This window comes from Hordeum vulgare, chromosome 5H, assembly GCF_904849725.1.
Source record: "Hordeum vulgare subsp. vulgare chromosome 5H, MorexV3_pseudomolecules_assembly, whole genome shotgun sequence".
Taxonomy (NCBI): Eukaryota; Viridiplantae; Streptophyta; class Magnoliopsida; order Poales; family Poaceae; genus Hordeum; species Hordeum vulgare.
This window is the reverse complement of record NC_058522.1, coordinates 491,724,739-491,737,653: the sequence shown is the minus strand read 5'-3', so window position 1 is coordinate 491,737,653 and position 12,915 is coordinate 491,724,739. Positions and strand designations below refer to the sequence as shown.

Genomic DNA, 12,915 nt, shown 5'->3' with positions numbered 1-12,915 from the left:
TACTCCCTCCGTACCTAAATATAAGTCTTTTAAGATATTTCATTAGGTGTCTACATACGGAGGAAAATGAGTGAATCTATACTTTAAAGTATGTCTATATACATCCGTATGTAGTCCATTAATGAAACCTCTAGAAAGACTTATATTTAGGAACGGAGGGAGTATTAGGTAAAGATATGCATCGCCGGAAATTCTAAAATAAACCTTTGTGGAAATATGGAATACTAGTCCAATACGATAGCCCAGGTGCAGCGTAATGCGTACAGGCGGCTGAGGCGCAGCCCACAATACGAAAGTCCCACGCACGGCAGCTCCGAGCATCCACCGGCCCGTCTGCCGCGCGTTCCGTTCCGTACGTCGCCGGCCTCCGCTGATCGACCAGGCAGGGGTTGCATCGTCCATGGAGGTGGTGGTGCGCACGGTGCCCGGCGTCCGGAGCTGCTTCGTCGCGCTCCCCCTCCCCGCCATCCAAGCCCTCGAGCGCACCACCGCCGCCGGCTCCCTCCCCGCGGTCCTCGCCCTCGAGCTGCGCGCCCCCGACGGGGCGCGCTGGCGGCTCGCCTGGGCAGGCGCCGTCTCCGCCTCCCCAGATGCCGTCGAGGTAAACTAAAAGCCGCCACCTTTAATGTGCATCCTTCCCCCCATCGCACGCACGCAGTGCCTAGAGAGGATGGAGAGTTTTGGTTTCAGGCTGTGATTCCCACTGAAGCTTGAAACTCACTCTCATGTTAGTGGTTGAACCGACGATGCTGCATGTTAGTTTATATTTCAACAAGTGGCTGAAATTTTCAGATATAAATAGTTCAGAATTCGAGGGTGTTGGGCATATATTTATCATCTGTGTTCAAAAAAATTATCATCTTCACATCGTATGGTTTCGGTGTGTGATTGTTTTTTGCGCAAATCATGCTAATCCGAGAAAATCACCTTTCGTGGATAATGAAGAATCTGCATTGCAGCAGTTATTCACGCACATTCTTATTTCCAGGTTTCCCAGCAATTTGCTGCATGTATTTCGCTACCTGACAATACAAAAGCATCATTGAGTGCTGTTTCTGTGTTGCCGAAAGCCAAATTTGTTTCTGTGGAGCCAATAAGTGAGGAGGACTGGGAAGTATTGGAGCTTAACTCAGAGTTGGCAGAAGAGGCCATTTTGAAACAGGTAACATCATGTTGGCTGACGCACCTTAATCACCATCAGCAAAACGATAAAATACTATTGAACATTTCTTTGGAAGTTTTAAATTGCTGCTCGACAGTATTATTTTCTTTGATAGCCATGCTTGATAGTATTGCTCCATAAAAGTTCTATATGGAGATGAATCAACGAAATTTATTAGTTATTATGCCATCGAAAAAGTAAGTACTCCCTCCGTCCCAAATTTTTTGTCTTAGAATTACCTATATATGAATGTATCTAGTCACATCTTAGTATTTAGATACATTTATTTCTAGACAAATCTAAGACAAGAATTTCGGGACGGAGGGAGTACTAAATATTACATACATGGAAGTATCCTTATTAGATTTTCATGAATCAGGCTAATCTAGTGTTACATGCGATCCTATGTAAACAAGTCATAAATTGTAGGCTGCCCATATATCCGCATCTAAAGCTTCCGTTTCCTTCTTCTTCTAACTTGTTTATGCTTGATGGCCACTTTTGGTTTTTTATGTAGGTTGGTATTGTTTATGATGGTATGAAATTTCCATTATGGTTGCACGGTGATAATGTTGTGGAGTTTCTTGTTATTTCAGCATCACCTAGTAACTCAATAGGTGAGTCCAATCAACGAATTACCCATCATTTTTAAAGTATGCTAACATTTTTTCCTATTTTCTTTTCTTAGTTCAACTTGTTCCTGGAACTGAAGTTGCTGTTGCACCAAAGAACCGAAAAGGCGATGCAAATTCTAATCAGTATGCCCCTAAGCAAGATTTACTCAAAGGACAGCCCCATAAAAAGGCACTCCTCCGTGTTCAGGAAGCAGGAGGGAAATATGTAGATCGATTTGAATATAACGGAATTCAACTGGGTGTGTTTGTTACATATGCCGTACAGATTCACCCAGATACTGCTGTAAAATTGTCTCTGAGTAATCTTCAGTTGGTGAGTATCACCCCTAAATTCTCTCCAAAGGAGAGCACAGAAAATGGAAAAGGATCTGATCAGCAGATCAAGGGTTCAGTCCCTGGTATGAAGAGGAGTAGGCACATTGTTGTCCACATCATGTTATCAGATTCTGTTGCTAAAGAGCATATTATGCTTCCTCAATCCATCCGCTGTTACATTGGAACATGTGTTCATTCATGTAAGTATCTTTAAGATCCTGACATAATGTGCTACACCCATTCTTTTTGTAGAACATAATGATCATTTAATATGTGTAGCAGATTATGATTTCCCGATACGTCTACTGTTTCGTTTAAATAGGTTGATATTTATTTTCCTGTTTCTGTTTTTTGTAAATAAATATAATGTTATAACTATATTTGTGAGGCATATTGTTCTTCTCAAGTCCATCCTCTGTTTCATCGGTTTAGTACAAAAATCAAGAAATGGAGAACAGTATTCATTCATAGAAGTTTATTTTAAATCCTGATATCTATTTTCTAATCTCTTCCTAATTATATAATGGATATATCTGCGATATACGAGGTAAGTGATGCAGTCGTATTTTTTTTTATCAAAATTGCCTTTTCATTGGTTTACTTCTTTTGTTTTGGTTATGATTTCATTAGTAATGTGTGTTGTGTTCTGTGCACTCCATAATTGCAAAAGAAAAGCAAGCACCACCCTCAAAGGCCTTAATTTTTAGCTAAAAGGACGATAGAGTTTGTAAAAGCAGTAAAAACTGCCTTCCCCTACAATATTGCTGCAATACAAGTCAAATGGTATTTCTGTGCGCAACATGAATGAAAATAAGCAGACAAATTAACAACACAATTTAGCAGAACACTCTACTGGCATTTCGAAACTTGTATTATTTAGTAGGAATGTGCTAACGAATCAAGTTTATTTGTAGGGGTTTATGTGCAGAGATTCTCACCCGCCTTAAATAAGAATACACCATCAATAACGATTCGTCCACTCCACTTTAAGATGCCGGAGAGAAATTCTGAGGATAACAGTGCATTAGACTGTCAAGAACAGGATATTTGCCAAACGCTGGGTGAGATATCTTTAGCTAAGGATCCTCCCACGGATGATAACGTCAGCATGTCGCATGGGTTCAATGATATTACTGCAGCTGCAAACTGGGAGGAAAGTGCTAAATTGAAACAGGAGAGGTCTTTCATCAGATCATGGCTTATTGGGCAGCTAAAAGGAATCTCCTCTCAGATTGCCCAACCTGAACTAAACACAGTACTTCTGCCGTCTGAAACATTACTTCACTTTCAAGTGATTGATCAAACAAGAGGCAGTCCTGTTGACCTCATTTACCTCTTGACGACTACCTCTGATTTTGGTGTTAACCACAAGAAAATCGAACTTGTCATGGCAACTGAGTATGGCATTGATAACTTTGAACAGGCTCTTCAGAAGTTAGAGTTGAATAAGGCTATATCCCTTGATTCAACAACAGAACGAGAAAAGATATTCTTTTACAGAGGTCTTTCTTCTTTAAGTTGGCTGGAGAACGAATTTTCTGATATAGAAAAAAGTAAATCCCTTTTTAGACTTACGCCCAACCTTTTATATGTCATAATTCGTGCTCCTGATGACCATTATCCTACTAACAGTATCCACCATTTGACTGAATCTTGATGCACTTCTCTGTAGGGTTAAATGTCCTTTTGTCTTCAGCATCTCTAAAATTATTGAGTAGAATAAAGTGCCCCTATCCAGGAAATGTTCTTGTATATGGCCCTCCAGTAAGCACACCTTCTTACCTCTTAAGATTAATTGAACTCTTATATGAATCTGGTACAAAATATCTATTTTGCACTAGGGTTCTTCTGAACTGTCTTCATTTCTTCCTGTTCTTCCGTACTACTCTTTTATTTGTTACTTTTGTCTCATTTCAGGGTTCTGGGAAAACAACCTTATGCAAATCTGTTGCAAGACACTTTGAAGAGCATAAAGAAATTCTGGCTCATGTGTAAGCAAATTAGTTGCCAATATGTCCTACTTGGTTGATTCTGTTTTTGACCTTTGACTGCCAAGTGCCAAGTTGTTGGGTGCGCTCATAGTTGGCTAAGTGCAATTACCCAAGTTGTAAAACATCATAAAAGTGACCTTCCTTTTCTTATTTTACTCATATTTTTCAAGTTAAAGTGTATTCTCATGGAGCAAAGCATGGTATACTGTTGGTCAAGTTTTTCATTTTCTTTATGGGAGAAATATAATGGCTTAGTATTTCATAGTACTTGCTGAGTTATAAGAATAAGTTGAGTAGTTAGCAATGAAGTACTTGCTGAGTATAACCGGCGACCGACGGCGGTGCAGCTACAGCCCCTGGTAGACAAGGTCAGGGGCCAATTGCCGTCATGGAAGGCATGGCTTATGAACAAGGCCGGGCGACTCGCAATGGTGAAATCTGTTCTCTGCGCAGTCCCTATTCACCAGCTGCTTGTCTATGCTCCACCCAAGAAGACCATCAAGCAACTAGAGAAGATCGAGCGAGGTTTCCTGTGGGCTGGCCGCGAGGCTGCCAATGGAGGTAACTGCCATGTGAACTGGCGGCGCACATGCCGCCCCATCGAGCTTGGAGGCCTTGGCATCCCAGACCTAGAGCGCACCGGACTGGCTCTCCGCCTGCGATGGCTATGGCTCAGCCACACCGACCGACACAGAGCATGGAGTGGGCTCAACCTGCAATTCTCGGCGGACGAACGCGCCCTATTCTTCGCCTGCACCACGATGTCCCTGGGGAACGGCCTCTCGGCTCTCTTCTGGGTCGATCGTTGGATCGGCGGCCGTTCCGTGGGTGAGATAGCTCCGCGGCTCCTCGCCTGCATCCCCATGCGCAGAAGAAAAGCGCGGACAGTTGCGGAAGGGCTCACGACATTGAGGGCGCTCTCGGTGTCCACGAGATCGGCCAGTACATCCGCCTCTGGCACATCATCGAGCACACTACCCTGATCAACATGCCTGACCGGCTCTCCTGGAAGTGGACTACGAATGGCTACTACTCCGCCAAGTCCTGTTACAAGATCATCTGGAAGAGTTGGGCTCCACCCCGAGTACGGTTCTTCCACTGGCTCGCCGACCAGGACCGATGTTGGACCTCCGACCGTCTAGCACGCCGCGGGCTGCAGCACCACGACCCCTGCATCTTGTGCAGCCAGGACCCCGAGACTATGGATCACTTGATGCTACGCTGCCCCTTCTCCAGGCAGGTTTGGCAAAGCATCATCGTCTGGCTCCGCTTGCCCTGCGCCGCCCCCAGCAACGAGACTTCCCTTCTCGCCTGGTGGCACCGAGCCAAGCGGAGCATGCCGCACCCCATGCGCAAAGGCTTCGCCTCCGTGACCCTGCTGACCCCGTGGATGATTTGGAAACACCGTAACAGCTGTGTGTTCGAGGGCGCACAACCCTCGTTGCACGACCTGATCGTGAAGATCAAGGAGGAGGCGTCCCTCTGGACCAAGGCAGGAGCGGCCGGTCTCCGTGTCATCTACCCACAGACCTGGGATGTACACTAGTCCTAGGCTTTTCTTTTCCCAGCTTTACCCCTCCTAGGAGGATTGTAACATAAACTCTTCCTTTTCAATACAAAGAGACACACGCATCTCACTGCGTTTTCTCGAAAAAAAAGAGTATAATTCAGTCAACAAAAATTCAGGCCTTCTATTGCTTTAAAGTTGCTCTGTTTCTTTTGCAAAATTGTTTTCGTTTACTTTTGGGCAAATGGGTTGAGTACTTATGGGCTGATGAATAAAACATGTTAAGTCAAATATTTTGTTTAAACTGATTTTTTTTCTGAAGCTGTGGTGAACCTGTAATTGCCTCCTAGGAGGATTGTAACAACTCTCTCTCTTTTCAATGCAATGAAACACAAAATCTCTTGCGTTTTCTCGAAAAAAGAAGTTTTAAATAAATATGATTCCATGGCACTAAATATTTCTTTACATGGTATTAATACATGCTTGGTTTTTTCGTATGTAGGATTTATGTAGACTGCTCAAAGCTAGCTATTGAGAAGAATAAGAAGCAGCTTCAGCAAATTGCAGACTACATCTATGAAGCTATTGTTCACTCCCCTTCAATTGTAATATTCGATGATATGGACAGTCTAATTCCATTCTCCCCGGACAACCAAAAATCTCAGTCGTCCAATTCTAGTGCTATTTTGAAATATTTGGTAGACATGCTAGATGAGTACAGAGTAAGTCTACTGCTCCATTATTTATTCCCTAAGTTTCACACTCCCATTATTTATTTATTTATTTGTGAGGAAACACCCATCGGCTCCAGGGAGGCAGGGACGCCTAATTTTTCATTGGAGACAAGAAGATTCGTCATTCTACTGCTGACTACTGTATGTTACTGATTTTTTTTCACTAACGTATCTCCATGCTCTGGTTAGGATAAAAGCCATAGCATGTGTGGGTATGGACCTGTTGCATTTCTGGCTTCAGCTAAGTCGCTTAAGTGTCTTCCTCAAGAGTTGACTTCCTCAGGTTTTCTCTCTCTCATATTTCTTCGATTTTAAAGCTCAATCATCTTTTTCGAGAATATACACAGGAAATGTGTATGTCATTTTTCCCCACTGGAGATCATTTCATTCATCAGACAAATAGTGAACACAATAAGTTGCTCGCAGGCACGACAATTTAAGAGAGTAGTTAAACAAATACAAGATATAAGCTGACTCCTAACCTACCGCCCACCTATGAACAACTATCTTTATATTTCACTTTTGAGCAACCTGTCTAACGGTGCTGAGCCCGCCAACCTCCAAAGCCTGCACACTTTCTTGATCTCCACCATGAGTGCCATCGAAATGCAGTCATTATGTTGCTTGCAGATCATCCACACAGGGAGAAATTCTAATCGATTAAAAATCCTTTACAAAGAATTGTCAACACTCTAAATCTCATTGCAGGGAGATTTGATCTTCATGTCCAAGTTCCTGGTTTGTCTGTTCCTGCTCGCATAGAGATACTGAGGCAGACAATTGACAAGCTTCACTTACTATGTTCTGCGGAAATCATCAGCAACATTGCTTCGAAATGTGATGGTTATGATGCATATGATTTGGTAATCTTATTTGTTCGTAATGATGCATTTCATATTATGAATTTTTGATGAAGAGTCATTTATTTCTCGCTTGTGATGTTTTGGTATTTGGCGTCTGTCATACAAAAATTAAAATTAAAATTGGTTACTTAGTTTTTCAGCAACTTAATCTTTGGGGTGTATTAGTAAATGCATAAAACTTTGTTTGGTATCATAGACAGATGTCCTAAGGGTTGGAACCTGGCTAAGCTTTCGAGTTCACATCGTAGACCTGATGGAGCAAAGACATAACAGGAGCATGCTTCTGTTCTGTTTTTCTTCGTGTATTAGGTTTCACAGGTCTACCTGATCTATAATGTTCTACACTTGTGCTAAGGGTTTTATTTTATTTTATTTTTCTTGCTTGTATTTTTTAGTTTTGACCACGCCTTGTCTACTCATGTACTATTGTAGGAAATTATGGTTGATAAGGCTGTGCTTGCTGCTTCGGATCGATTGCTTGGGTCTTCTAGTGTAAATCTGGTGGAGGAGGACTTCCTGAAAGCCATGATGAACTTTTCTCCTGTTGCGATGCGTGATATTAGTAAATTTTCTCCTGAAATTAGCAATGGATGGGAAGATGTCGGAGGACTTTCTGAAGTTGTAAATGTTATAAAAGAGGTATGTACACGTAGTAATTCCTGGTAAATGTTGGAGGATTATCTCATCAAAGTTTCATGAACAGAGACAATGTATTAATCTGTGTGTGTTGTTCAGGAGCTTCCTGCTTACCTTTTCTTATTCTTCATTGCAGACTATTGAGTTGCCATTAAAATATCCAAAGTTTTTTGCTGGGGCTCCTGTAAGGCTGCGATCGAACATCCTCCTATATGGCCCAACAGGCTGTGGCAAAACCCATGTTGTGAAAGCTGTCGCTGCTGCGTATTCTTTACGGTTCATTCCAATCAAGGGGCCAGAATTGATGAATATGTACATTGGTTCTACTGAGCAATATGTGAGGAACCATCATTCTGAATTTGATTTTCTTTTTCTGAATCAACAGGCAGGATGCAAAAGAGTCAAACGATTTATCATTCCTTGTGCTCTGCTATTTCTAGTGTTTCACAATCCATTAGAGGTTTACCTTCCATAGTTTGTTGCATAGTTACACATCCGTAGTCTATCATAAGCTGTCAATCAGTAGTGATAGATAAAACTAATTTTAAGAAGTAAACAAACAATGGATAATTGGGTTCTGATGCTATTTTTTAATGCATAGGTCCGTGATACGTTTGCAAAGGCAGCTGCCGCAGCACCTTGTTTACTTTTCTTTGACGAATTCGAGTCTCTTGTACCACAGCGAGGAAAACATGGTACACAAGTTACTGATCGTGTTGTCAACCAGGTAAAACCAATGGATGCTCCTGCTGCTTGATAACATCCATGTTACCTAATTAGTTTGAAACATAAATTTATGTGATTGCTTATTTCAATTACATGTATATCATTTGTGCAGTTTTTGACGGAACTAGATGGTGTAGAAACTCTGACAGGAGTATTTGTACTTGCTGCCACCAAGTAAGTTACTACAAAGGGCGACACATGCATTATCCGCTACCAGTAAAAAAGAAAACACATTTTAAACCCTGCAAAATAATTTTAGAACGAAAAAAAAACAGTAATTTACTAGAAGGCTGGATTCGGCAGGTTTTCTCGAGTCTATACTATCTAACCGTCTAAAATAGCACCATGATGCCAAAGTACTGTTCCTGGTGAGAGGTTTAGTCCAAGGCATAAAAAGGGGGGCACAATAGGGGCATAAAAATGCCATAAGTACGCTATTCATTTTCAATTAGAAATAACTTCCCCGAGTAGAGTGCCATACTGATTCTCTCACGTGTTGATTAGGCAACTGCTTCTAGTTACCGCTGCTTCCATGCTTTCCCCTTAACTCAAATTCTGCTATAGAAAAGAAAAAAAATATTCTCACATGCCTGTGAAGAATAATTATGTCTATTCCTTGCACACACAGCAAGCCGCGTGAAATTGACGCTGCACTATTACGACCAGGAAGATTTGATCGGCTTGTGTTTTGCGACTTTCCCCAATGCAAAGACCGTCTAGATATTCTCAGGGTGCTCTCCAAGGAGGTAAAATTTCTTGTGGAAAGTTACTTTATCACTTTAGGTATGACATGGCGTGTTCAATGTGCTTTCCGTTTGGCATGATCATAATAAACTTGAGATTTACCTCTCTCGGTTGGTGGTGACATATATGCTCCTGTTACATATTTGGAAATACACCCTATGAGAACGAACTTTGGCAAGAATTGTCATTCTGACTGGTGGCAGAACTGTGGACGTTGTCTCAGCTTCCTATGGCAAGCGACGCCGATCTGGAACTTGTCGCATCAATGACGGTAGGGTTCAGCGGCGCCGATCTCAAAGCTATACTCACGGACGCTGGGCTGGAATCTGCCAAGGAGGCCGTGCGACACCATCCTGGAGACGGTAGTGGCGATATAACGCAAGAGCTGCCTCTTATCACCAGAGGAACTCTGATGTCTGTTGCTTCGAAGGCCAGGCCATCGACATCGGAGGAGGATAGGAGGAGCTTGAGGGAGATGTTCAGCCAATTCTCAACCTCTAGGAAGTCTACGATTTCCACCGAGGTGCCAACTTCATTCTGTGCCTCGATGGCATTTTCTTACGGTTTACTCATTTTTGTTGTTGCTTTGCTTGTTGCTGTACTCAGATGAGATTTATTTGTGTGTTAGCAGAAGAGAAGGGAAGCAAATGGCCAGAGCCAGAGAGTAGCTGTAGCTGAGTCATGACAATTGGTTCATGTAAACTGTCTCTTGTAAACTGGCGCAGTTGATCGCTGGACTACCCTATCTCATCCGGCATGGGGCGGCGATGACCTCGCGGACGGCATCGTACAGTGGCATGAAATTGATTGGGGATGCTGTGTACTCCATTTCATTCAGGAGCATGGCGCCATGGAGTATTTACTTAGTTTGCAGCATGGATGTTGTAAATTTCTGGACTGCGTTCATGTAATGGTGTATGGGGCACATTGGATGCACTAATGTGCTACTCCCTCTGTTTTATTATGTTTGGTCACTCATTTCAGTCCGTATTTAGTCCATAGTAAAAATACCCAAAACATCTTATATTTGTAAACGGAGGAAGTAGACGACAGATTAACACCTTTAACAATGAATAAAATATCCTGAATGTTTTTGACAAGATCGACACAACATACAATGTGCCATGTCTCAAGAAATCCACATCCAAATTGGACTCACAGCTCAAGAAACAGAAGGTGAATCCAGTGCTCACTGTCGCACATTACCTGAAGAAAACAACTGACACTAGTGTTTCATTGTTGTACATTACGAGGAGTCGGTCGGTCCAAGAGCGGTTTCCGGGGGGCGTATGTGGGGGAAGGAAGGGGCAACGGGGAGGGCCGGAGTGGGATGGAGAACGAGCACGAGAGGTGCGCCGGCGGTGCCGATGTACAGATGATATTGGAAGGGCCAGAGACTGCAGGGCGCCGGCAACCTGGATGGGCATGAGGTCGAGCCACTGACGGGTTGAATGGGCTAGAGGTCGAGGGCACCGACACATCAACCCACGACAACGGCGAGGACTCTGCTGTCAGGATTTGGTAAAAGCACAAAGCGACCTAGTGGTGAGGAGCTCCAGAGACAACGCTTTGCCAAGCCAAAATTTAACAGCCACAATTTAATTGGCATGTGTTTGATTTTTGCCACATTTTGGCTTGCCACACTTTATACTCATTTGTCATAGTCAATTTTTTTGTCAACTTTTGTCAAAGTTTGGCGTTCGTTTTACTTTATTGCTTGTCACACTTTGGTTTGGTAAAATTAGTCTCCAAGCAAACAGGCCCGACGTGAGGACACTCGATGAAAAGAATGCGAGCATTTTTATATGCATATAATGATGGGGGACTGGTGGGCGACGGAGTTCTAGAGGTGTATGGAGTCTTCCAAAGGGAACTGGACATGTGTAGAGAGTGATAAGAACATCTTCACAAAAATCGCAAGGGCACACAAAAATCACACATCATCGGGTTTCCTAAAATACGGGTATATACCCTAAAAACCCACCCATAGGCCGAAAAAATCCCAAAAGTCCAAGAAAAAAGAAAGGCGCACGAAAATAGTTATTATTATTACAAACCATAAGAAACATATGAATCCATTGTTTGTTGTTACGAAAGGAAGCAAATGGATCCAGTTCATCACTCACATGACTACCATCATCTTTGCTCTTCCCCCCTCTGGATCTGCTACTCTACCAGCGGTTCTTCCCATGGTTGTCGCACCTGAACCACAAAGTCAAAGGGTAAATGGAAGTTGCGTCGTAACGCCTCGAAAATTCAAAGGAGAGAAAGGATTCATAAAGAAACATTCAAACTCCTCGATGTCATCAGATCGCCAACCGTCATGGTGGGAGCAACTCTAATCGATAGCCAAACAGGTCCAACCAAAAAACTGGTATTTGTTTTCTTTAACCCTGTCTAAGTGATGCCCAATAGGCATCTACACCCCACCAAGCAAAACTAACATATTCCACCATGGCTTAAACAAGCATCACTCAAGGTACATCTTTACACGAAGAAGGTAATATTCCGGCCTCTCTTGATTGCTTAACAATGAGGCTGAAGGCCATCAATTGACCCCTAACCGTGCACACCGGCCCTGAACAAGTAACAACCAACGCAAAGCCACTTGGTAGAACTCCTCGAAAGATACTTAATCAAAGTGCTCCTCAAGAGCTCAGGATCTCTCTCTCACACACACAAAGGATATAAACTCTTAGTTTCCATAGTCATATGGTTTAAGCGAACAAGTAACATTTCACGTGAAAAAATAAAGGAGGAAGGGGGGTAGCAAAAGAGATAAAAATTGCCCTCACGCAGGATCGAACTACGGACCTTCAGTTTACAAGACTGACGCTCTACCACTGAGCTATAAGGGCTATTACGTTTGCGATTTGTATAACACACTTGAATTACCTTAATACCAGCGCCATTTTCTTCTGAATTGGTTGTTATTCAAGGAGAGCTGGCGCGTGTAAAAGTTGTCACGAACAGCCCTTATAGCTCAGTGGTAGAGCGTCAGTCTTGTAAACTGAAGGTCCGTAGTTCGATCCTGCGTGAGGGCAGTGTTTATTTTTTTTGCTCAGTTCACGTAATCACTCTGCTTCCGACGAGTCGCCGGGAGACCAAACGATCTACACGTACGACACCAGAGAACCAACCAACAGCACAAACCCATCGGACGTCAACGTGCGTTGCCGTGGTCCAGGAGCGATGGCCGACGCGCGCGGGCACCAGAACCAGCGGCATGGTCGAGAATAGCGACGTAATGCTCGACACCGCGGTCTCCTCGACGCCGCCCTACGCCAGGGAGATGCTGCCCGGCGGCGTCGCAGGCGTCGTTGCCAAGACGGCCGTGGCAGCGTGAAGCTCCTCCGCCGAACCCGGGGACGTCGGCGCCGCACCCGCTGGGCGTGGTGCGGCGGAGGATGCTGCTCGGACTGGCAACCGGTGGCGTGCGGCAGGGCGATCGCGCGGGAGGAGGGTGTGCGGCGGATGTACGCCGGGCTGGGGATCGCCTACGTCAAGGCGGTGCCGTCCGCGGCCGTCGGGCTGGTGGCTTACGATCAGATGAAGCTTCTCTTGAAGCTGCCGGCCGGCGGCCACGGCGAGAGTGTTCACGC

At 43.8% G+C, this 12,915-nt stretch overlaps 1 protein-coding gene and 2 non-coding genes across 5 annotated transcripts; 2 read left to right on the top strand and 1 right to left on the bottom strand.

The window, feature by feature from the left end:
* Window positions 1-274: 274 nt before the first annotated feature.
* Window positions 275-10,291, top strand: LOC123399895 (peroxisome biogenesis protein 1-like). 3 transcript variants are annotated; one of them, XM_045094277.1, is made up of 17 exons: window positions 275-601; window positions 989-1,162; window positions 1,680-1,779; window positions 1,851-2,312; window positions 3,027-3,665; window positions 3,785-3,876; window positions 4,030-4,103; window positions 6,113-6,332; window positions 6,534-6,627; window positions 7,053-7,207; window positions 7,640-7,846; window positions 7,980-8,180; window positions 8,445-8,570; window positions 8,682-8,743; window positions 9,198-9,315; window positions 9,537-9,836; window positions 9,945-10,291. In XM_045094277.1, exons 1-17 carry the CDS (start codon window positions 401-403, stop codon window positions 9,996-9,998), a joined length of 3,279 nt encoding a protein of 1,092 aa, XP_044950212.1. In that variant the 5' UTR covers window positions 275-400; the 3' UTR covers window positions 9,999-10,291. The 3 variants fall into 3 exon arrangements, with proteins under 3 accessions (XP_044950212.1, XP_044950211.1, XP_044950214.1); XM_045094276.1 differs by having other exon boundaries at window positions 9,942-10,291; XM_045094279.1 differs by lacking the exons at window positions 9,537-9,836; window positions 9,945-10,291 and having other exon boundaries at window positions 9,236-9,315.
* A 1,808-nt stretch (window positions 10,292-12,099) lies between these two features.
* TRNAT-UGU lies at window positions 12,100-12,171 on the bottom strand. Its single transcript has one exon. It is a non-coding gene; the product is annotated as a tRNA-Thr (tRNA).
* Window positions 12,172-12,285: 114 nt separating this feature from the next.
* On the top strand, window positions 12,286-12,357 carry TRNAT-UGU. Its single transcript has one exon. It is a non-coding gene; the product is annotated as a tRNA-Thr (tRNA).
* Window positions 12,358-12,915: the final 558 nt, after the last annotated feature.